The sequence below is a fragment of the Panthera tigris genome, chromosome X (assembly GCF_018350195.1).
Source record: "Panthera tigris isolate Pti1 chromosome X, P.tigris_Pti1_mat1.1, whole genome shotgun sequence".
Taxonomy (NCBI): domain Eukaryota; kingdom Metazoa; phylum Chordata; class Mammalia; order Carnivora; family Felidae; genus Panthera; species Panthera tigris.
Window position 1 is genome coordinate 92,133,376 of NC_056677.1, and position 25,417 is coordinate 92,158,792.

General features: G+C 45.3%; 1 protein-coding gene across 2 annotated transcripts in view; it reads right to left on the bottom strand.

The window, feature by feature from the left end:
- AMOT (angiomotin) overlaps positions 1 to 22,506 on the bottom strand; it is a 60,580-nt gene extending 38,074 nt beyond the window's left edge. Inside the window, exons 1-4 of one of the 2 annotated variants that reach the window (XM_042974658.1) lie at positions 22,127 to 22,506; positions 13,853 to 13,925; positions 7,396 to 7,544; positions 4,538 to 5,471 (exon numbers count right to left, since the gene is read on the bottom strand). In XM_042974658.1, the coding sequence (XP_042830592.1) occupies positions 4,538 to 5,409 (872 nt within the window). In that variant the 5' untranslated portion in view covers positions 5,410 to 5,471; positions 7,396 to 7,544; positions 13,853 to 13,925; positions 22,127 to 22,506. Of the gene's footprint in view, positions 1 to 4,537; positions 5,472 to 7,395; positions 7,545 to 13,852; positions 13,926 to 22,126 lie in introns of those variants that run through there. The other variant, XM_042974659.1, reaches the window with a different exon arrangement.
- Positions 22,507 to 25,417: the final 2,911 nt, after the last annotated feature.

A 25,417-nucleotide genomic window follows, 5' to 3' on the forward strand; every position in this document is an offset into this window, starting at 1 on the left:
TCCATCAATGGTCCCTGTTTTCTGTACCGTGGATCTTCAGCTTCCGTAGGGGTAAAATGGACTACGTGCTCTCCTTCCGCTTTGAGTGAGAGCTTTCATTATTTTTATAGATCCCGAGAGTTAGAATATAATGGGATTTGTTGGGGCTTTTGGTTCTCCTGGGAGGAAAAGAGGGACTTTTAATTTCATGTTCTCCAATCCAGCTCTCAAAATTTAAGGGAAAAAATGACCAAATTAACCTTCATCCTTGTTGCCAAGATTTGGCAACCCCAGGCCTGGGAGGTGTTCTCTTTTAAAGACTGAATGCCCAGTTCTGAAATGGGTTTCCTCCTCCCGGCTCCTCTGGGCCCCATCAGTAGCTCAGGCCTCTCTCTCAAAAGACAGATCATTGGCCTCCCTCCTGCTTGGAGGCTGAAAGGCCCCTCCATGCCCTCAGTACGGGGCCTCCCAGGGGCCTGGGGAAGGAAGAGATCACAAGGTCTCTGGAAAGAAGTCTTTAGAGTCAGATAAGCCCAGGACAGCAGTGGCTCCGGTCCCGACTCTGAGCTCTACTTAGAAATCACAGAGACAAGGGGGCGCCTGGGTGGCTCAGTCAGTTAAGCGTCCAACGACTCTCAATCTCAGCTCAGATCATGATCTCCCGGTTTGCGAGACGGAACCCTGCGTTGGGCTCCGGGCTGGCAGCCCGGAGCCTGCCTGGGATTCTCTCTCTGTCCTTCCCCAGCTCGCTCTCTCTTTCTCTTTCTCTCTCTCTCAAAATAAATAAATAAACACTAAAAAAAAAGAAAAAAAAAGAAAAAAAAGAAAGAATGGAGACAAGGTAGCTGCCCCTCGGGCTCCCCAGGCTGGAAAAGGAAGCAGATTTCACTTGCACCATGATGTTGGGAAAACCGGGCAGTCCATCCCTGGCAGGTTTGCAAACATGAAGCAAGGCTTGGGCAGTCACAAAAGGAGAGGAAGCCCTCCAGCCAACGAACTCCATCTGGGTTCCAGCATCCACCCACCACAAAAATAAAGCAGGACTGTATTAACACTCCTGTGGAGCTCCCCCTGAGAGGAGGGGACAGAGGCATGACGGGGTCGGGGAGAGCTGGGGGGGGGGATGTGAAAGGAAGCAAAACTACGCTCAAGATTAAATAATAAGAGTTAACAGTACTGATAATATTACAGGTGGCAGCTGGGTGAGTGGCACGGTCCCCAAGCGCTTCCACGGTAAGGCAGTGCAAATCACTTCCCGCTGACATATTAACCAGGAACAACAAGTTGCCTGCAGACAATAGAATCACATGATCCCATAGAAGCCCCGACCTGCCTCCCTGCCCCTTCCCTCCCTTCATCCTGCCCCTTCCCTCCCTTCATCCTGCTCCTTCCCAAGACAACCTGGACCCCTGGTGCTCGGCGGAAAAGGGGACTTGGCAGGCACGAGGGACAGAGACCAATGACCAGAATCAGCATCCTTCCCCCAAGCCAGGGGAACTCTCTCCCAAAGACGGCTTGCGAGGACACAAAGGGAAAGCCAAAGCCTGTCCATCCAGCTGACACAGCACCTTCCGCCCTCCCACCTCACCCCCCACCCTCCTCAGTCACACACCCACCCCCCCACACACCCACACTACACACTCCTGGCCCACACGTGTGCAAACCCACACGTGCACACTCTCACCAGAGCGGGTGCCACCAACAGCCTGGATTGTTTCTCTTGCACAACCAGCCCTGCTCTGAACTACAGAGTTAGGTCACCCTCAGATTCCACTAAACAGGGATTTCAAGAAACCTCAGATCTGGGCATGATTTCAACAAATGAAAGGAGGTGGCTGCTTTACAAACAGAAAGGTTTTAATTTTTTAAAAGCAGTTGATAAATGTATAAACTCCAGATGCAGAAAGGGCTCAGCACTCAGAAAGACAAAGATTCAAAAATCTTTTAATTCTTCAGATGGCTTGGCCTTGTTCCCCATCTGGAGTTCTGGGCATTCAGGATATTTATTTTTCAAGCAGGGAGGAGGGCAGAGGGAAGATGAAGTAATAAAAAGATTGTTTATATCATTTTGTTCATTTTAACAGCAAATCTCTAGCATTTCACTGCACCTCTAAAAGCACACAAAGGCTTTCTGAACAGCAATTTGTTCAGAGACCTTGCTTTGTGCCTTGATCTGTAATTTATGGATTAAGAACTAAGAATTCCGTCTTCTAATTGGGGCTAGCAGCAGTTACTTGGAAAGGTACTCACAAACTGTCTAGCAAGTTGGTTCAAGGAAATAAAGGAGGAAAAATGTGTCACCACCTAAAAGCAGCACATTTCTGGAAAGCAGTTCAACTGCCTCCCCTTGCCAGTAATTTGTCAATAGGTGCCACTCCCTCACCCCAGGCCCTGGAGACATTTTATTGCCAGAATTTGTCTGATGCAGACCCCAAACTCCACACAGAGCATCTTTCGATCAGGACTGGTTTAGGTTTGATTATTCACCAAGCGTTTCAAGTACCGTGTTCCTCTCCCATAGAGGGAAAAAAAAAAAAAAACACAAAACTATTAGAGCAAACCTGCGTATTAAAATTCTGCTCAAAGGAGGGTAATCAGCATGGGCCCTACCGCTTTTGGGGATAGGTAGAGAGACCCACAGATAACATAGGAGGGAGGACATCTTCCTGTAAAATACATGCGGCTAAACTTCTCTGGTGGTTTCATCAGCACGGGAAGAAAAAAAAATCCCTCTTTGGGCTCCTTATTATTTATTTAGGCAGATCAAAGGGCTTTTCCATCTAGCTTCAAACACTGTGGGAGTCATTTCAGATCACAAACAATACTGGTGAATGAGTTCTGAAAATAGCTTTCCTGGGAAGGCGGGCCTTGTGCTAAGCGGGGCTTTGGATTCTGCTCCACGCCCCAGCCGACACACTCCCCTCCCACAAGGCAACAGACGTCAGCCCATCCACAGAAGGGACAGAGTCCCACAGGCTCTTCCATGCTGATGGGAAGTGCCAAACAAAAATCCCCAGCCTCATTGACATTTTGCTGGCTTGGATGGGTTTCCACTAAGCTAAGCAGTCCAACTGACCAACCCCTCCCTGGGTCTTCCGTTTCACTGGGCAGATGGGGGCTCTCATTTAAACCGGAAGGGCCCTGTCCGTTACCCCATTTCCTGTTCTAAGCCACTTATCAGAACTTAGACTCCTGCCCTTTGAAAGCTGCACAGAGGAGGTTGAAAAAGGTTAGGAACTCAACCTGGGTTAAGGGAAAAAAAAAAAAAATCCTATACTGGCCAAGTTATGGGTGGAGCCCAAAGTGAATTGCTTCTGGCTATAAAACAGGACCTGGAGGGGGAAAAATGAAATACCAGGAAATGCCAGGTGCATTCTCTTACCTTCACCCTACTCCACCCGACCGCCTTCTCTCCTGAGTCACCCAATGAACTTCGAGCCAAGCGGCTCTTTCCCAAATAAGTGAGGAGACAGGAGGCAAAGAGTTGGACCATAAAGAGATCACAGGCCTAATCTGGGAAGAGGCCTCTGCTAGGTCCAGGGACTTCAAACCTCATGGTTACCCATAATTACCCATGGTAACAGGACAGGGACGCCACACATAACTGCCATCATTGTTGCCCATGGTCGAAACCTTCCCTCTTCCCTGTATGCTGAACTGCTACTGATCGCAGACGTGGCCCCCACGGTAACAGTAAGAACAATGAACACAATCATGGAATCATGAGGTCTGGTGATAAAGCAATGGGACAACTGGCCTCTGAATAATTCAGAAGTCTATTTAGGAATAACTGAACATATGAAATAGTTCTCCTGAACTAATGACAAGTGGTAAAGAAGTCACGGGAACAGTATTCTTTCTGCATTTTAGCATCTGATCAAACTTCGATGTGACATGATGTGAATTTAACTCAGACATTAAAAATGAGACGGGCAACTAACAGACTCTCTACAGAAGGAAGATGGAGCGGTCCAGACTTCATGAACTGCAACAGAAGTACGAGGCAAGTAACATTCTGAACCTGCACATATATAGTTCCCCACCCTGCGGTAATATCGAGGTGTCTGTTTAGTGTCCGAAAGAATCATAGTAATTCTGCAGAAAGATTCGGTCCTAAAAATAAGTGATGAGACTTTTGCGGAGGGGAGTAACCAAAAGTGACAGGATAGTCCAGACTAAACTACAAGATAATTTGCCTCTGCTCCTCAAGGAAAGGCTTAACAACTCCCGAGAAGAGGAACACTGACCCTTCCTTCAAAATCCCGGGAGACAGGACAGCGTATCGCTGGAGAAATCAAGATTCACGTTCCTGCTCGCCCACTAGGCAGTTAGGGCCATGCTCAACCTATAAAGTCAAGGGAATGTTATACGGTACTAATTATGGCTGAAGAGGCTAGAAATTCAGATTGTCAGGAAACTGACTAAGCCAGGGGCCAGCCATGCATTGCAGAGTTGGTTATACCAAACACCTGCCCATTCCTTCCCTTAAGATTCCCAACACACAGCAGAAGCTGGTTGGGGACGAGGCCAGGAAATGACAGAAAGGGAACTCTCTTACCTGGCTGCTCCATACTCAGGGGGATGCTGATACCTCATCAGTTGCCCCTCTGTTCTCCCTGGCTGGTTCAGACGATGCTCACTATAGAAGTGCCCTGGCTCTTGGGGCTTGCACACTACAGATTGGGGTGGCATGCCCTTGAAGGGATACTCTGGTGGGGGGCCTCGGTGTTCCAGGCCCTTCAGGCTATGCTGGCTGGGAGGTGGCCCTTGGGCCTTGTAGAACTCACTGGAACTTGTGGGATTCTTGTAGAGGTCATTGGGTTGTGGTGGGGAGAGGGGAGCGCTGGTAACAGGTGGATGGGCCTTAACTCCACTGGTGGCCAGTGACATCTGCATTAGTCGTTCACTCAAGGAGCGGACATGTCCTTGCTTAAGGTCTCTGAGTCCTTCGTCCTGGTGCATCTTGCCAGGATTGAGCCGCTGAACTGATGGGCGTCCCTCGGTCCTCATCTTCTGGTTGGTGACTCCAGTCACATAGAAGGCAGCTCCAACACTGGCATGCTGTTGGCCCCGAAAGTACTGGGACTGGACCTTGGCTTCTTCATAGGTTGGGAGTTCTTCATTATTCTGCATTCGGGGGGAAAGCTGCTTCTCCATGATGATGTTTTCTGACTGGATTTCCTGTCCCTGGGGTTCCTGTCGAGCAGCATGAGCCACAAGCTGTTGGTGGTGGTCTTGGGGATTCAACACATCATTCTGAGGGCCTGGGTTCCCACTGCTACTGGGGAAAGGAGGGCCATTCCCTGTGGCTTGCTGGTGTATGGCAAGCAGGTTGCGATTCTCATTAGGATTGCCATAGCGGAGCTGCTCTTGTAGCAGACGCTGCAACACTGTGGTTCCTCCACTTGGCTGCTCTTCAGAATTTCTCATCTCTATTGCCGGTGGTGCCTTGTGAAGAGAGAGAGAAATTGGGCACCTGGGCTGCCCTTGACCTGGGAAGGGGAAACAGGAAGCTTAACACCCAGTTGATGGATAAGTCATTCCTCTAAAGGGGAAGAATATGGGTATTTGGGGGGTGAGGATTCCATTCCAGAGAGAATACAGAATTAATAGGTTAATTGTTGGTGACTCCTGGCTCTAGCACTGACGTGATGAGGAACTTGGGGGCATAAGAACTCACTGTTTCCTCTTTCACGTAGCATGGGTTAGATATCCAATCTTGACTTAATTCCTAAGAGAACTGGGGAAACCTGGAGCAGTCAGGTAGGGTGACCAGAGAGGGCAATTTTCCTAGGTCCTTACTCAGAAGATTCATCTCTCCGTATTCTACTTAAGTGAAAAATCCAACTCTTATGGCTGTGGCACTGGGGGCAGGCTAATAGGGAGAATTTACCCCCTAGACAGGATCTGTAAAGCAGGCCAGCATGTGAAGGGAGCTACAAAAAGCCAAATAAATAACTGGGACAAATAAAAGGTGAAGAGAGCTTGGCTCGCACCGGATAAGAATGATCCCACTTGATGCAAATCGTTTTCTCTGATCTCATAAAACTCTGAAACACAGTTTTTTTTTTTAAATCCTTTTTGTATTGTCCATTTTGGATTCTCCTTGGCTTAATAAGAGAAGGGCTTGAGATAACTGATATTGACAAAGTTTCTCTTTCAGCCATCCAGGAATAGTCATTGAGATTTTTTTTGTTGTTGTTGGCTAGGGAAGAGCTTAAATGGGAAGCCCTTTTTCATTTGAAGTGTGCCTCTGACAGTATTTAGAAATTGAAAAATAAGAAGGTCATCCTTCTAGAAAGGGTACGATTACCATATCCCTCCCCTTCCACACCACGACTAATTCTTCCCAAGGAAGAAATATGGGTTGAGTGAAACAGATATCAATAGTAAGACGACTCAAGATTCAAATTCTAATCCTGATATGGATTTACAGGGTAACCTAAGCAACTGATTCCTCTTTTCTTGTCTTGTATTTTCCCACCTGAAAAGCTAGTAGTAGGGTGAACTCTCCCCAACCCTCTGTCTCTCCCCCCTCTCTCTTTGCATAGTATAGTACACACAAACTCATTAGAGGCTCATACAATTTTTGGAAAGAGTCTGTCATGTGAATACTGCAATTCAATATATTCAATAATGAAAGTTTTACTCTAAAGGTCTCGAGCAGTGTTGGAGAATGGGCATGATGTCGCACAAAAAGTCGCCGTAAAGGTCAACCTAACCAGCCTCAGGTTCTTAGATGAGAACTCTGGAATCCTGGCTTCCAGGCTCTGATTTCTATGATATTAGACAGCCTCCAGTCTCTCTGGAAACATGATCCCTTTCCTTCAGTCCTGCAGGGAATGACCAGAAGATGTGTATGGTAGATAGAAAAAGGTCATCTTCTTTTTTGTACCTCTCGCGTGATTACTGCTGCCTGGTTTCCAGTTGTTCTAAGGAGCAGTTTGACCCCACAGTTAACCTCCCAAAGGCTCTTTTTTAAATCCTAATAATCATATTCTTTGGGGAAGTGTGCCCCAAAGGGCTGAGCAACCAGCCCTTTCCCTCCTTCCCCGTGACCATCTGTGACTCCTGTATTTAAACTGTCAGACTGGGATTTTCTGAGAGGCTGACAAGCATAACATGTAAATCTCTTTTGGTGCCTTTAACCTGAAAAGATGACTACCAAACTACTTTTCCTCTCTCAAAAAAAAAAAAAAAGTGGAAATGGGAGCATGTATGGTTAAAACAAAATCACTTGCGAACCTACCCTACAAGGCAGGGAAATGCAGAAATTGAGCTGCCCCAGACCCTGAAAGCATACCACCCCCTCCCATTCCACACCCACCCCACCCTGCACACACACAGGCTCGCACTCACACACAGGCGCACGCGCACACACACACACACACACACACACACACAGATGGTCCATACCTATTTCTGCTTTCTTTTAGGCTTAAAGCCTTGATCAGGATAGGGAATTCTCGCTTATGAGCAGCTCCAGAAACCGCAACGGCAGATTCCCTCTCCCCTAACACTCAGGTTCAGGGTAAGCGCCGCCAAGAGTCCAACCACTGGTCACTCTGAAATGTTCAGGAGGGGGAGGGAGGGAGAAATAAAAACGTCGTTTCTATTTTGCCACCAATGGCCAACAGTTAACCAAACCAGTCCTTCCAAGGGAATGACTTCTCCTCCCAGGTGTTTGCCTTTTCTATGAGTGGCAGAGTCCATTTCCATTAGGGGAGAAAGAAACCTCACTACCAGCACCTGTGTTCAGGAGGTCAGCCAGTCTCCAGAGGAATCCAAATGTTCAGGTCCCAGACTGGCAAAGATTGCTGCTGCTTCCATTCTGAGTTGGCATGGTGGGACATGACAAAAGACACAACCAATGTGACCTTTAGGGTGAGACCTTTACACACATCCCAGAAGGGAAGGCAGTCATCAGATGGTAGATTTTTGGTCAAAAAAAAAAAAAAAAAAAAAAAAAAAAGAAAGAAAAGAAAAGGAAAGGAAAAAAAAAAAAAAAAAGACAGTTAAGCTCCAAATTAAAAGCCACAGCCTCAGAGGGGCAGAGGAAACCCAAAACTTCCTTTCAACCAAGTCATTAAGTATTTATTGCATACTGGCCATTCCAGACATTTGCCAGCCTCCTGCTAGACACAAGGAAGGAGGCAAAAGATACACAACGGATAGGTCCTGCCCTCCCGGAGCTTACAATCTGATTGACGGCTCATGCGTTCTTCGCAGCACATGGTACCAACTGTTCTCCAAGGACAAGATGCCTCCACTTGCTTTCTCAGCATTTCCACTGCCCAGGAGCTCCCCGAAAGGAAACTACTAGACTCACATTAGAAAGACTAGATGCAAACACCCACCAGATGTGGATTTTGATAGTCCTTGTTCTGAATTACTGGGTTAACCCCCCGCAAAGCCCTGCAGGCCCAACCGAGCTGGTTATAAAACTGAGGAGTTTGTGTTTAGGTGAGACACACATCATCCACATTCCTATTTTCTGTCCCAGCCTCGCCATGACTCACTCCTGTCACTCAGAGGAAAGGCTTTCTTTAATCCACATCAGAGATGCCATTTGAGGAGCAAGGCAATGCAAAAAGGAAGCACACAAGCGTCTCTGTATTTTGGGAGCCTGTCCAAAACATCCAAGTTTAAAAAAAAAAAAAGCCACAAAACCACACAGTGATTAATTTAACATTATTTCCTTGTGATGTTGCCAAAAATAAACTGAAGAGATACAGCGTGAGCAAACACGGATATTTGTCTTTCCATCTTGTTTTGGCCCAACATATAATCCCAATCATAACCAAAATCATCTCCGATCTGCGAGGTAATTATTTTAGGGTGTCTTCCCTAATTTCAAAGCAGAGGAACAACTTCTAATTGGAATCGAAGCTGGACTATTAACAGAGTGTAGTAAATAACACCGTGCTTCTATTGTGCGATTCTGAACAAAACAGTTGTCTTTTTTTTTTCCCAACCGAAACATGCAGAAAACAGCCCGAGGCCTTTAAACTTGAGCCCCTGGCGAGAAACCACCATACAATTATTTTCCAGGACTATTTAGATTCTTCATGCCGATTTTGACTGGTTTGTTCCTCATCCCTAGCTTCTCACAAAGAAAACTTTACTTGCCCAAAATCTTACTCTCTTCCCTTAATTTTGTCCCCTCTCCTCCATATCCTTTTCAAAACCCAAATCACTTTATGTCAACCGGACACAGATTGGCCCTCCCCACTACCCCGCCCCCTGGCCTTTTTTGTTTCTGTCTAAAAGAGGAAAAGAAATCAGCCTAAGAAAAGAGCTTTGCTGATTCCTCTCCAATTTACAGATTTTTTTTTCTTCAGGAACTTATGTTCGTCTACATGTTAAGAGTCACATAAGAAGGAAAACACTAGTCCATTTATTTATTAGCGAAAGGAAACGAAAAGATTCCTTGTCTCGTGCGCAGGAACTAAAATAGTATGAACTCTGCAACCTTCAATCTGCCCACACCTTCAATCATGCCACTGCCAGGGTTGTGACATCATCTTCAATCAATAAAATAACCTTGTTTCTCCTGGACAAACAGGCTGTCCCTGAGAATATTTGATAGGGGAAGAGAGGATATCCATGGTTCTCTCTTTAAAAGTACGATTTGAATCTACATGTTCAGCTCTTACGTAATAACAACAGGGGAGCAGGGCCAAGCTAAATTCTTACTATATCTGCAGTCATTGGACCCTCCCAGTATACCTCAGTCAAACACAGTTTTGGTTGAACCAAAACCCATTAGTGAGAGCCCAGATGCTTCTCAAGCCAAGTCCCAGAAAACCCACACTACAAGGTGGCCAGAGCAGACCAAATTCCTACCCTTCAAATAAGCTGTGAAATTATGGCTGCAAGATCTTTCTATCCCTCCTCCCTCCTGTTCCTAGTCTTCCCTCCACCCTCACTCTGCCAACCAAGATGAAGGTAAACAGATGACTGTTTCTCTGCTAAATCTCGGTCAATTTGCTCCATATGATTTTACTTCCAGCTAAATGGAAAGGAGCCAGTTCAAAGCTTCCCCTATGTGTACGCATCTACGTGCATATATTTGTGCACAACACACACACACACACACACACACACACACACACACTCCCACACAAAGAGAGAGGCAAAACGGCCCCCTGAATTCTCTCGTGTCCTCTCAGGTTGGTTGATGTTGTGTCCTGAAGTGTCCTAGAGAACACCTTTCCCAACAGTCTTGCAATCCAGGATACTAATTCACTTCCTTCGGGATGTAAGAAATAATAGTGCCTTTGCTCTAACCTTTCAGTGGGTGACACGCAGGCAGTATAAACACCATGGATAAGAGCCTGGACCTAGATTCACACTGCTGAAGTTCAAATCTAGGATCTATGGGTTATTAGCTGACCTCATACATTTCTCTTGACCTCTCCAAATCTTATTTCATCATCTTCAAGATAGGGATAACAGTGCTGCTACCTCCTATGGCTGTTATAAACATCAAGGGAGGTAATCCATGTAAAATACGAAGCACAGAGCCTGGACATAGTAAAGGCTCAATAAAATATGTCTATTAATGTTATTTCAAAGTGGCCCTTTATCTAGAAGACCCCAGCAATTTTATGAATTAAAGTTTTTAGTTGTCTTTAAAACCTTTATTTGCCACGCAGTCTTTGTGCATGCAGGGGTTCTTAGATCAGCAGAGGCCAGAACTAGAAAGACTCTTAGCAGACCATCTAGTGGCCCAACTCCCTCTTTCTGTATAATGAAGGTGCTAGAGCTTGACAAGTGTTGGAGCCAGGGCAATGGTCCTTCCACTCTAATATATTATCTAGCATATTAGCTTCTGTGTAGAAGATGCTTAATAAATATTCATTAAATTGAATTGGCTCTGTTTTGAAGAGACTATAAACCTGGCTCACTACTACCACCAATTTTCCAATTCCATCCAAAGTAAAATGTTAATGGCGGGAGGAAAAATTCAAAGAGGGAAGACAGAAAGATGTGTGTAGTTAGAAGTATGGCAGAAGGACCTTGCAAACTCTTTCCTCTTTAGGCCAAGATCGGCAGGTGGGTCAGAGAGTAACATGAACCTCCACTGATCAACCATTTCCAGGCCTATGTTCTTGATCTGGTCAATGTCACAGCAACTTGGAATTTGCCCTTACTTTAGTCTAGCACGGACTTAAGAAACCGAGTTTGAGTTGGCCCCACCTCTTCGCTTCTAGCTCTACCTCTATTTAGATTATGTTGTAAGATTATTTTGAGAACCACAACAAGGCCTTTGCATTTCCAAATCTTACTGACAATCAGGGTCAGTTATCTGTTTTTGAGATGGTAACTCAAAGGTGTGGTCAACTGGGTCCCACTTTCGCTTTTCTGTACTCTAAAGCAATTAACTTGAACATGTTAATAGGCAACGGAGATGATTAACCCTGAAGTGTACATGAGCAGTGGCATATTTAGGAACAAGAACACTGTTGCCATCACCATGCCACCTCCCTCCACACACACCCATTCCGTGGGAAAAATAGAGCACATCATCACATCCCATTTCTCCTTGCCTCTGAAAAGGGATAAGTCGCCCATGAAATCAGACTGAGCATAAACTGAGAAAAGTTTAAGAATATACCTAGAAGCTGCCTACTTTACCAAATTCCTATCTTCGGTGGTATACTACTCACTTTTATTTTTGTTTTTACTTTCTTTTACAAGTAATGTAAACACAACAGGCAAATATTTGTAACGAAGAGGAAAACATCGCTCACAATCCCAGTACCTCGAACTAAACATTGTTACCAATATAGAACACTTCCTTTAGTGTTTTCCGTGTGTATTTGTGGTTTTACAAGGCCACGAGATATTAATGTACATAGGAGTTTGGATCCTACATTTATTTCACTTTGTCGTAAGCGCTTTCTCCATGGTGTAGACAGCAGTGTAGACTTCACAACAAACATTGCCATGACTGTGTAACTGTCCCTTACATATGTGTATCAAGATTCACTTACCCATTCTCCAATTGTTAAGACATTTAAATTGCTCTCAATTTTGTGCTACTCTAAATAATGTTATAAAAACATCTTGGAGACTTGGCCTTTTGCAACATTTTGGATCTGCTCCTAATGATAGAATCCCAGAAGTGAAATTAATGGATCGAGGTACTTGAATGACTCTAGACAACCCACTACAAAAATAAAACTAACAAAACACCAAAGCCCCATGAAATCTCTCCGTCATTTAATGAAACTTTCTCCTCTCCCATTTTTCCACCAGGGCAGAGCAGGACTCCTGGGAGGGAAAGAAGCCAAGAGAAGCAGTGTAGTATCCCAGTGACTTGCGAAATGGCAGAGTGGAATGTGGGCTCCCCTGTGAAGCCAGCTTGCATGCACTTGCCCCAAATTGCCACCCGGCCAAGAAGCTAATTAGTAAAAGCATCAGGTGGGTGAGAACAGGTTCATGGCCTGTAATGGCTTATATCATGTTTCATTTTTGCCCTTGGAAAGATCTGACAGTCAGCTTGAAGACATTCAGTTCTAATGACCCAGCCTGCTACATTCTGAGAATTAAATTTGTTAGTTTTCGGATACCGATCTTCAATATATTGTAAAGGGTATTCTTCTGTGTAGACCTAAGTATACACGACCAAGGAGCCTATGTGTGGACCTCTATTTTCGGCCCCAGTTAAGGTGCCGCATTGAAGGTCAGCTCTGTTTAATATTATATGACTAAGTGGCACCTGTCTTAAATGGTCAATGTGTTATAGACAGATAAGCAGAGAAGGCAACAGGCCAGAGATGCCCTGGCTTAGCAAGAGCAGACACAACAGCCATTTCTTTCCTGGGCTGCTTAGTCAGAGCTCTCAGAAGAGGGTAGGTCCGCTTTCCACCTTCTCCTTGAAGGTTGTTCTCTAATCCTTCTCGATCTTCCCTCCGCTCCCAACTGTGCTCGATATGGAAAATTAATTCTCTCCCCTTGGTGTTGCCCCTGGACTTTGCACACATCTCTATTGCAGCTCTACCACACCGTATTTTCCACATTTATTGAGCATTTACTATAGCCAGGCAATGGATAGCTCCTAGGGTGGATTAAAAAAGAAATAAACCAGAATCCAGTCCTCCAGAAGCTACTGGTCGAGCAGAGGGGACACAATCCAACGGGAAACACAGAGGACCCTGCAAAAAAACTCTGGGCCACCTGAGCAAAGCTTCCCAGAGGAAAAGACCAATGAGCTGAAGATGAGACATCTGATAACCAATTTGATACTGGGGAAGTTGGAAAGGGAGGAGCCAAAGATAGGCCCAGATATATCTTTGAGAGTCATTAGCATATGGATAACAGGTAAGGTCAAAGAGTGGGCTGGAACACGTAGGGCAAGGAGTAGAGCAGAACCAAGGATGAAACTAACGATGGACCCTTGAAACAATCATTCAAGGGTCAGGTACTCTGCCAATGTGGTAGTGAGAGAGAAATTTCTTGATTTACCTCATGGCTTCCCCCACCCACCCACCCATAGATCTAGATGTTGGAATACATGCTCCAGGTACAGAAGTCCCCAGTTGCAATGCAGAGAAAGAGAAAGAGAAACCGACGGAGAGAGACAGAGACAGAGACAGAGAAGCTAATTTTGTCTTTTAAGCTTCTAAGTACCAAGGCAGAAATTGGAAGTTGCCAGACTGCAAGAGATTAGAGGTCACGGGCTGGGTGCATGGTTTTCCTCCGTACCCTTCCCAACACCTAAAACGTTAACTGGCACATAAAATATGCAGAAGGGTTGCATACTGCATACTGAGTAAATCGCAACTTCCCAAAGACTTTGCTAGAAGCAACAGAGGGAAGACAAGGAATGAAAGACAGAGAATAGCAAGAACCATAATTCTGTTACCTTTAGTTTCTTAGCCTTTCTTCCGAGGAGACAAAGTCTCTTTCCCTTCTGCTAGTTGTCCTCCTCAGCAGCTCTGTGAGGAAATAAAGGCAGATGTGATGAATTCCATTTTACAACTGGAGAAATTTAAGCCCAGTACAGATAGCTCATGATAACCAATTTGACCCAGGTTTCACTGTGGCTGTCTGGTGGAGCCAGGATCAGCACCCAGGTCTTGTGACTTTCCTGCTCTGTGCTGGGTTACTAGACACAGAACTCTGTGGAACTGACTCTCCAGGGTTTTTTTTTTTAATGTTTATTTATTTATTTTGAGAGAGAGAATGAGAGAGAGAGAGACTGGGGGAGGGACAGAGAGAGAGAGAGAGAGAGAGAGGGAGAGAATCCCAAGCAGCCTCTGTGCTGTCAGCACAGAGCCCAAGGCAGGGCTTGAACTCACGAGCCGTGACATTAAGACCTGAGCAGAAATCAAGAGTCGGTCGCTCAACCAATGGAGCCACCCAGGTACCCCGACTCTCCAGTTCACAAGAGAAATTCGCCACGAAAGCCAAATTCTCTCAGGACTCTAACAGTATCGTGAGCAAGCCAGTGCACTGCACCTCTAAGAAAATACCTAAGACGTTTCCCCATATCAACACCAGAGCGGTTAAATGTAATTTGCAGTGGTGCTGCCCTAACATCATTAGGGGTTCCCTGTTCTGCTGTAGCACTTTTGAAGGGAGCCCCATCTGCCTTCGGTCTGGTTTTTGTGTCTGAGTGGGGCTCAGGTGTTGACTGCAGGTGTGGCATCCAGCAGGTGCATGGACAGGAGCCAGAGTTTCATATCTTCATACCAAAGGGCCTGAGTCACTCCCCAAAGGCAGCCCCTCCTTCTCACGCTGACTTGCAGGCCCCGAGAAGCTGTCTTGACTGAGTGGCCACTGCAAAACTAAATCTAGACTCTGCCTTCCCAGGAAGGCCTAGGGTAAAATCAGTTAAAGGTGCAAATCACAGGACCCAGCCAACTGTCCCACTCTCTGAGACTAGTGTAGGCATATGCTGCGGGCATAGCATCATAGCATCAGGGAGTATACGTACAGAATGACTGTCCCCTACTAGTTTTGGAGAAAAGGAGGACCACAGCAGACCCATGTTACGTATTTAGCTACAGAATTCTTATTCTACTCCAAATGGCCCTGAAACTTCATAAGCAAGTATTCATTCCCCTAAAAAAGACAGAGTACAGTAGAAAGAACACAACAGGAACCCTGCCCTCCAGTGCCCATCGTGACCACGCTCTTTCAGGCTGCCAGGAGACAACCACTTAGCCTAGTCACAAAAAGTACCAGATCAGAATAGTCATTGCATTGCTCTCAAGGAAGCCTGAGAGCCTGAGGCAGACAGAATGCTCTTGGGGGTAGGGGGGTCATCCAAACTTTCTTAGCTCCAAAAATTGTTTACATTAAAAAAAAAATTGCCTCCCCTCCCCCCAAACACACACACACACACACACACACACACACACACACACACAGCAAAGAGAAACTAATTGCAGAAAAAAACCACAAATGTTACCTTAATAAAATGGTTTACTGTCATTCACCGTATTTCTCCAATTCATATGGGAAACTCAGATTCATAAGCTTTGGTTTATAGCCCGTGATCCAAAACGTAAAACTGGTTACTAAACTAAAATGTGATCACTGTATATAAACAGAGTGAGACAAAAATCCGAACTGAAAACCTAAATGTAATAAAGTGGAAATTAGATTTCTTCAAAATAGGCTATCTAAATAATTTTCCCCATCTGTGATTTTTATCTTACTTTACTGTCACATGGAAAGAAGTGCCATTAATTCAATGCGAATCCTGCCCCTTGAAAACAACCAAAACGAGTAAGTGATGTACTAATTAGCTTCCTAATGGGGAAGGTTTTAATTGAACTCTTCTCTAACAACCTTCATCAAAGTTTCCAGGGCAACTTCGTAAAAGGATGTCAAACCTGGCCCATATTTTTATCTCCTTAAAAATAATTCTCGATGCACAGAAACACAGAAAGCTTATTTCTCTTCAATGCTGTTAACACTCAGGCCACTACATTTTCTGATGTCAGCAATCCCCTTCCCACAAATATTCCAAGTATGCACCACCGTCATTCTCCTTTCAATTATGTGGTTTCTCTGCTCCTTTACTGATTGAGTCCAGGCCTCTCGGATAATGAGAAGCATGTGCAGCGAAAATATGCTCTTAAAAAACACATACATCAGTTTCATCTGCATTATGAAGGGGGGAGATCATTTGTCCATATCAAAAGGATCAGAATGTGAAGTTTGCTATGGGACACATAAAGGAAAAATAGATCAGCACCAGCACCTAAAGTTGGGGGGCAGTTATGGTGATCTGAAGCAACACCAATAAGAATAAGGGAGACCCCCCCCCCCCACAAATCCACCCTTTCTAGCTTGGCCACATTTATATTTAATGTTATCTTAATGTTGCTTTGGGGGGTATTTGAGTTCTGACATACACATGGAAATGAGCCACGAATTGTACAGCAAGCATAAATATTCCATCATTAATAAAAACCAGCTGTGTATAAAACACTACAATGGCTGGGTTTCAGTTACTGGCTATCATCAGTATGTGTCACAAGCAAATATTACTCAAAACTTTCTCCCTTAAGACACACACACATAGACACACTCACACACACAGACACACGCCGAAATTTGTTTTACCCTTTTTAATCTTTTGGAAGAGCTTTGAAGAACTCACTGATCTCTATGGCACATTTCAACTGATGTCTCTTTTTGAAGCTATTTTTCATCACCCTGGAAGATGCTAGAGTCCTCTTATTCGAACTTCAACTTACCCCATAGAAGGAAAACGTTTACTTAAAAAAAAAAAGCCAAGAGGGTCCATAACATAAATGTTGGGATGATCAATCATAGTCAAGTAAGGCATTGGGGCACCAAGGGGCACTGTAAGTTATAAGAGAGCAAAGCTCATTAAAAGTGAACACCTGCTCAGGACCTTATAATAAGCCTTCTCTGCCATCATGCAAACACCTTTCATCCAATGACCTCAAAGCATGTGTCCAATATGAAGCATGCCTAAACACCTCTGTGAGGTATTAATATCCCTGCTTCCCAGAAGGGTAACTGAAGCCCAGAGCAGCTAATTCATTTACCCTTGGTCACATGACAAGTCAGAGAGGGCTGGGCACAGAAACCCAGATCCTGGCTTCAAGTCACAGAGTCTAATGCTGTTTCATGGAGTTGGGGCAATAATGAAAGTGACTTTACAAACGTCAAGAGCAGCCTTACAGAGTTAAAAAAAAAAGATAATTTTCAAAAATTATCTTACGAGATATTAGCAAATACCTCCATCTGCATTTCCCCATGAATACATATCATAAGAAACGTACTTAACTTGTAACTTTCTAAGTACTAATAATCCATACTTCACCTTCCTCTTCTGGTTAAAGGTATTTAATCTAATTTATGATGAGCCACTGGTTTCCAGGAATGAATTCATCCAAAATGGAGATCACAGGTATATTATGCCTTCTCTATCAAAGGAAAATGAAGGGACCACATACCTGAGCTTTCGCTATACAGTGAAGACCTCAAATGAAGAGCCCATCATCCTGCCACACCTACATGTCTTCAATTGTCCCAAACCCTTAGTTTCCTTACGATTTTTTTAGTCTAATTTAAACATATTATTTTCAAAGCTATGAAACAAAACATTTGTGCCTTCCTGCTTTTCCTTTCTCCTTGGGGAAATTGTATAGTCTACCCAAATTTGTACTCTCTTGATGGGATATCATGATACAGTGATTTAAGAATTCATTCCTAATGATTTAGACAAAGTAAACAGTGAACCTTAGTTGTCTTTTCGCTTAAAAAAATGGGGAGCGGGGGTGCCTGGGTGGCTCAGTCGGTTGAGCGGCCGACTTCGGCTCAGGTCATGATCTCACGATCCGTGAGTTCAAGCCCCACGTCGGGCTCTGTGCTGACAGCTCAGAGCCTGGAGCCCGCTTCGGATTCTGTGTCTCCCTCTCTCTCTGCTCCTCCCCTTTTCACGCTCTGTCTCTCTCTGTCTCAAAAATAAATAAACGTTAAAAAAAAAATTTAAAATAAAATAAAATAAAATAAAATAAAATAAAATAATGGGGAGGGGTAACAGGAGGTCAACGGAATAGACTTAACAGCCTAGGTAGATACACGAACACCCCTAAATTACAGAAACGTTGAGGAATTACTTATTAAATCTGTTAGTCTCTCCCAGCGTTTCAAGGAACAAACATATGCGATTCTTCACGCGTACTCAGTCAGGTTCTGACTTCATTCTTCCACATGGGTTTACAAAACTAAGTCTTAGTTGGGCTCTTATTTGAAAGAAACTTTGTAGATTTCTATAACCCCTCCCCCCCCCCACAACTATGTAAAATTCATGTTAAGTACAGAAACAAGGGCATGAGAGGAACTAGGAAAAATGTAAGCAGGTGATCTGTTAAGACAGGATTCGTGATGAAGTTGTGGGCAGGATCTTAGCTTTTTAATTTGATATGTTGTTAAGATACAAAACACAATGCATTTATATTGCTATATCCTTAGAGGCTTTTTTTTTTTTTTTACATCCAGATGACTACCTGATTGTATTTCTAATGACTGCTGCACCTCATTCTGGTACGAATCATTCACACTCACGTCCCAAGTGGAGGTCTAGGAAGGGAACCATAAACTTCTCAGAACTGGTTCTCAAAATCACCTTGTCCAGCTCCTCACAATGCACAGAGGACTTGCCAAGGACAGTAAACTGAGTTAGAGGTGGGCTTAGAGCCCACGTCCCATGCACCAGCAGGCTCACTAGGAAAGCTTATTGTAGATTATCCGATGAGAAACGGCACCACATGACGTCACTTACCAGAAGCAATTTTCTGGACCCTTGGGTTATTCAAATACAACAACCAGCATTAAATTTCTTTACCTCTATGGGGCAGAGTCCCACCGTCAGACTTAGCAGTGTCTGTGAAGTCTGATTTCTTTCCAGAAAGTCATACCACCTCCCATCTACAAGTGGTTGTCCGCTGGAGCTAAACGTGGCCAGCATTATTACAAGCCAGAACGATCTAGACAATTAACTCCATCCCATATAACAAAAAGATTTCAAAGGCCAAATAATGGCCTCACTTAACTCAAGCTATAATAATTACAACAAAATTCTAATGTCTTCCTTGATGCAATAAATATGTTTCTGAGAAGGCCCGGTTATAGTGAAGCTTTATATTATCAAGTCATAGCTCAAAGGCACTAACTAAGAAAGCTACTTCTTTCCAAGAAACCTGTAGTGGGTTCTTTTATAAAGCAAATGGCCTCTTATTTTCCTTCTTTTTCCCCTTGTTTTTTTTTCAGTTCAGATTTTGTGTGTTGTGTGCAGAAGGGGAAACTTCCCTCTTTTCTCCGGGTTAAAAGGGGTCAGGAGCCCACCATGGAGGAGGGCAGTGCAGTATGGGCAGCGTGTTTAATGCCCCCTTAGTTCCTTCAACCAAATTCTAACCTTTGACTTGGGGGTGGGACCCTAGATTTTGGACCAAAGTCCACAAAAGGCAGCAAGGAACGAAAAAGTAAGCAAGACTAAAGGCAACACGTCATAGAAAACCACCAACAAAAATTCCTGGGGACAGGAAATCAATAGAGCACAATTCTGAACAAATTGGTTTAGTCCCAAGCTAATTAACTTGTCAAGCAGATCTCCAAACCCACTGAATCCATGGGCGAAAGAGGTGATGTAATAAGAGATTTGGGAACATTTACCCATTTACCATCCTAAAAGGCTCAGCCACGACCACACACACCTCTGTCCACCCTTTTCAGTGGGTTTTAGCTGCACTTAATGGGTGCAAAGGACAATTTCTTCCAGACAGTCCCTAAGAATAGACTGTTCTCATGCATTCCAAATGCTCAGTCTCCATGGAAGAGGCTACCTGGCCACAAGCATTTCCCAAGAGGGAATATATCCACTACTTCTCCTCACTGGTAACATCCCCTTCACTTCAACAAAACAAAACAACTTATAACCACCCCGAGAACTTTGGGGGACTTTCTTTGGGGGTAAAGGAAAAGAAACCTTAAGAGGGGAGTAGGAGAGTGTGAGAAACTCCTCTTGTTTCCAAATGGAAAAAGGCCTTAAAAAGCTGGATCAAAGGAAGAAAGGGGGGTGGGAGAGACAGGCTGCTTAATTACAAAGACACCCTTTTAAAGAAGGCACAGGCCCTGGGAGAGGGCTCTTAGGAGAGGCACAGAAGCAGATGTACCCACTTAGAATTCTGGCACTCAGACCTCAAGGTCATAGCATCCATCCTTCTGTGTTCTGAATAGACTGTTCTTAAGGCATTCTAGAAAGCATCTGATTCGCTCTTTACAAAATTTCAGAAAATGCCAAGTCCACAAAGTGCCATGGCTATACATTAGTCTCATAATCCCTACTTCACCAACCAGAAATGAGCTTTCAATTTCCAAATCCAAAATGGTATCGAGTATGAATTTTTAAATTTCCTCCTGAAATCTTTTAAATTGGTAAACCGATCCCCAACTTTCACATAAAAGTAACTACGCACAAGCATGGGCAGAGGTTTACTTCATAGCAAGCCATGAAGTTAGAAAAAGCACTTTCAATTTTATGGAGCCACAGACTTTTCCAAAGAAAGAAGTATCTTAAAATGAAGTATGATGTAGTGCCAGAAAGTGTCTGTAAATGACACCGGATAAACCCATACAGAATAACTGGAACCTGAGTTATCATCTGTAAATAGATGCAACTACTCTACAACAACCTGGCTATTAAAATGTCCCAGGCCACTTATAAAATGTAGTTTGGTCAGGCCAACTTTTCCCTCCCAGCTGATCTGAAAGACGATAGCCTTTAAAATTGTCGCCCTGTAACGTTCCTTCTCTCCCTTCCTGCTTTCCTTTCCCCCATTAAAATCAACCAACACAATCATTTAAAAATAGAGCCAAAGAATTGGTTCCCAAAGAAGCAATGGGTTGGTGACATCTTGGTAACAGGTCTTTGAAGACCACCATTCTTAGAAGTTTGCCATGCTTGCTCAACTGGAGATAGGTGGGAGACGAGTGAAAATTTATCCTGCCTCCAAAATGGTATTTCAAAGTATTCTTAGCTACTAAATGAGGGTGCTGAAAGGTCTAACTGAGAAGGCTTCACAAAGGCTGGCCCGGGGAAAGGACTTTTCACAAAACCTAGTTCAAGGAGACTTAAATCACCTTAGCCCTCCATTATTGAAGATTATGGTGACTAATTATCTTCCTCTCTGGATGGGAGATGAGGGTTATATTCAAAAGAGTTTTAAACACCTCCCAACTTCCACTCTTAACGTGGTGGTCCGGGAGAAGCCGGAGGAGGTAGGAGAACGAAATTAGACACTCCAAGGTGTTCTACAACTCTTCCTAAAATACATGCCAGAGATTGAAAATGCTATTTCCTCACAAACGTTTCCTTTCCTCTCATTTAACTGTATTTAGTTCTTTGCTGCAAATTATTATTATACTATCATTAGTGGCAATTTACCAGACTACAAAGACTGTCACTTTCCCTCTCACTTTTCCTTTCCTTTGTTTTCACATATCAATAAGTCCACCTTGCTGTCGAAGCTCCAATGTACAGTGGCCAAGGCTTGGGACCCTCAAGGCACCTGCATGACCCTGCAAAACTCGTTACTAACATCTATAAAGCAGATAATGGGCAATCCCCTCCTCACCACCAAACACACACACACACACATCTACCAAAAGGAGTGTAGCATTGTAGATTACTCGTAGACTTTAAGACTTCAAGAATTCACAGCCCCCGGGGGAGGGGAGTGTGAGCCCCCACCTCGACTCTAAACACTTAGGAGGAACGCATCTAGCAATCTGAGATAAGCGCCCATAGACATTCCTCCTGAGGTAAATGTTGACCTGCAGTTCCCTCATTCTTTTTGTGCTTAATTACCTAGATACCTACAAGAACCCAAGGAGGCAAGGAAGTAAAAGTACCGTCAAGTAGTGGTACCCACTAGCATCTCCGTAGGACGGGAAAGGAGCGCACACTCTTTAACCCATTTAACTTGCTGCTCATCCTGGAAAACTCAAGGCCGGCTGCAAAGAAAGTAGAACACCCGGGCATCCCCACATGCATCTAGATCGACTCACTCACGCCGAGGGCACGATCAAGTTCATGCCACCATGGATTCCTGCCCCAGTTCCCCGCGAAAAGTAACCATGCGTCTCCTACCCCTGAAGGCACCGAAGACAAGGTGACGACTCTCTGCTCGCTCAAGTGGCTTCGGTCCCGGGCCGGAGGCCAGGGATGGGCAGGGGGAAGCCCCAACTCCCGGCTGCTCCCCTCCTCGCTGCTCCGTCCGGGCTCTCCTTGGTGGCAGTGGACAGGCAGGATACCGGGCCGGAGGGTGGAGCAGCGGATGGTCGGAGGCAAGACAGACTGGAGGTGGGGGGTGGAGGGAGCGGTGAGAACTAAGAGAAGATGAGGCGAAAGAGAGCGGAGATGGAAGAATAAATCAGGGGGTCTACCAGCTTGAGCAGCCAGAAAGCTCCTCGGAAGGAAGGGGCGTGACTGCGATGAAGGCAGCTCCTGGGCAAAGGATGGGAGGTAGGGGAGGGGGACGAATGGGTGGCTTTTCTTCTTGCGGTGAGCGGCTAGGACCGCCCAGGCGTGGGGGGTGGACTAGGGAGGGGGGCGGAGTAGAGGGCGGGGAAAGAAGGGAGGGAGCCAGCCTGGACCCTGGGGAGGGGGGGGCGGGGGGCGGAAGAGAGGCGGAGCCAGGGGGCGGGGAAGTTTCAAACAATTGAACGGCGGGGTCCAGCCACTCTGGCTAAAGCGGGGGGTCCTAGCTCTAGTCCTCCCACTCGTGTGGCTTTACGCGCTTACTGTAGTCCTGAGAGGCTACGCAAGGACTGGCTGGGAGGAAGGAAAGGGTTCTGCAAAGACTACAATAATAATCTACGACACCAGCGGAGCGGAGTCGCGTGGGAGAGCCAGCGCGGCTCCCCGCCCCACAGCGGGAGGAAGAAACACAAATAATAGAAATGCTGAAAAGCAGCTTCTCGCCGTCTGCTCAAAATAATGCAGGAAGGCACAGCGCTCCTTCGTTTTCCTTCCCCTCTTGCTTCCTATGACCAGCAAGCCCCCACCCAGGTCGCAGCTCTGTGCGACACCCTTCTTTCTTCCTCCGGTCCCCTTAGCCTCCCCCTTCCCGCCCCCCTCCCCTTTGGCGGGCCGCGCTGGCGGCGGGGGTGGCGTGGGCGGGGCTCCGCGGAGTCTCCGCCTCCTGGGCGGGCTGGGAGGGCCGGCCTGGGCGGAGCGGGCCGCGAAGAGTAAGTCCCACCCACCTTTCTTTCGCTGCTACCGGTTGGTGAATCCCGGCCTAGGATTCGCTCGCGATTGGTCACTTGCGTCGTCCATCCGATCTTTTTGTCCCACCCGCCCTCAAAATTAATAAAACTAAACAAGAGACCATTGTCTAGCTTTCCGTTCTCCCCCAGCTACTGCTGAGGAAAGAAAAGAGACGCTTGGTTTCTCAGTCTCTTAAGAGAGTGCGACAGTGTGTCCGGTGGCTCCCGTACACCTTTGTGGCACTGTCCGGCCCTCTGGGAATAGGTAGCTTTTCTTCCCCCTTAATTCATTAAGCCAGGGAGGGTAAAAAGTACGTGAAGTGTCCGTGTGATGTTCGCAGTTCCAGGCTGCGAACAAATGATAGTGCCTGAGAACACAGAGAGTTGAGAACAGCATCCTGGGGACATTGAAAACCTACCATTTTACATCTGGGAAACAAAAGCACAAAGAAACAGCAGTGTAGGGGGTAGCAGAAATACATGGAATTTGGAACTAAAGGAAGAACTCCTTTTGGACTGTGGCACTTACCAGGTACTTGTGCGACTTTTAAGTCGCTTAACTTTTCTGAACCTTAATCTCTCCATCTGTAAAGAAAGGCTGTAAGACAGCCAATTAACCTAGTGACGATGGCATATGAAAATAAAATGGATTGCGTGTGTGAACTCTAAACCACAGAGCACCCCATACGTGTGTGTCTTCCTACTTTTGTGTATGTCACATGGTGGAGAGTCTCACCTGTGTCCCACAATCAACTATTCTGTTCATCTGTTTCAAGCATCTGCATCCAAGGTGTGTAGGTTTGGGGCTTTATTTTTAAAAGTCAGCTCTTTTCCTACAGTTTTTAGGGTGGATATGAAGTTAGATCCCTGCAGTTAGAATAATAAATTAATCCCTTTTCTAACCAGGGTGGGTGAGAGTTCTCTTTTCAACAATTCTGCAGTGGCGCCACAACGTAAATCTATTGTGGTGCTGGGACTGCAAGAGGAAATCATGCTGTGTATCTCCAAAGTGAAGTTGAGAAAACAAACATGGGGGGACACTCACCGTGGAAGTCACCCTTCGCCACAGATCTGAATTTCCTAGAAAACCTTACAAGGAGGAAACGAGCCTAGGGGCGCCTGGGTGGCTCATTCAGTTAAGCGTCTGCCCCTTGATTTCGGTTCAGCTTCTCACCAGGTTTCATGAGTTCCAGCCCAGAGCGGGGCTCTGTGCACTAACCATGTGGGGCCTGCTTGGGATTCTCTCTCTCTCTCCCTCTGACTCTCTGTCCCCTCCCCCCTCATGCTCTCTCTGTCTCTCTCAAAATGAATGAATGAATGAATAAATAAATAAATAAATAAAAACACTTTTGTAAAAAAGGAGGAAACATGACTAATTGTAAAGGCCTCGACAATCCAGGGTTATTATCGTGAACTCACGCCACTGAAAAGGTGAAATCCAATTCAAGCCTGCCAAAAGGGAACCCTCTGACAGGCCATGGGTGAAGGCATGCAAGAGAAAATGTACTCAAAGCAGACACGATCTCACCGTGAACGGGGTCCCAGAATATAACAGGGTCCAGGAAAAGTAATCAGCTGGTGACATGTTGTGAGGTAACCTGGACATTCAGAATGGTCTGCTTGGGCTTCTCAGAGATTCAGAAGCAGGAATGTGGGCAAGATAGATAGATTCTTGGTGTAATTCAGGTTATGTGTGAGGTGAAGTTATTGGGGTGAGTTTTAAAAATTTTTTAATGTTCATTTATTTTTTAAAGAGACACAGAGTGCAAGCAGGGGAGGAGCAGAGAGAGAGGGAGACAGAATCCAAAGCAGGCTCCAGGCTCCGAGCTGTCAGCACAGAGCCCGACGCAGGGCTCAAACCCACAAACCGCGAGATTGTGACCTGAACCGAAGTCGGTCCGGGCACTCAGGTGCCCTGGGTTATTTTTAATGGGGAAAGTGAGAGGATTTTGAGTGTTAAAGACATGGAGGCATCTCGTTTGTGAAGCAAGGGAAGATTAGTCCAGCCTTGTTATTTGGAGGGGTGGCCAGCACAGCTAGACGGGGTGAGTGTAGGCAGCAGGCTACTACTGATCATAATAGCAACAGGAGGATACTTGTTAAAATGAACAATGCTGATAAAATGGAAAAAGTAGTTTATGCCCGTGGTAAAATCAGTACTGAATCAAATAGA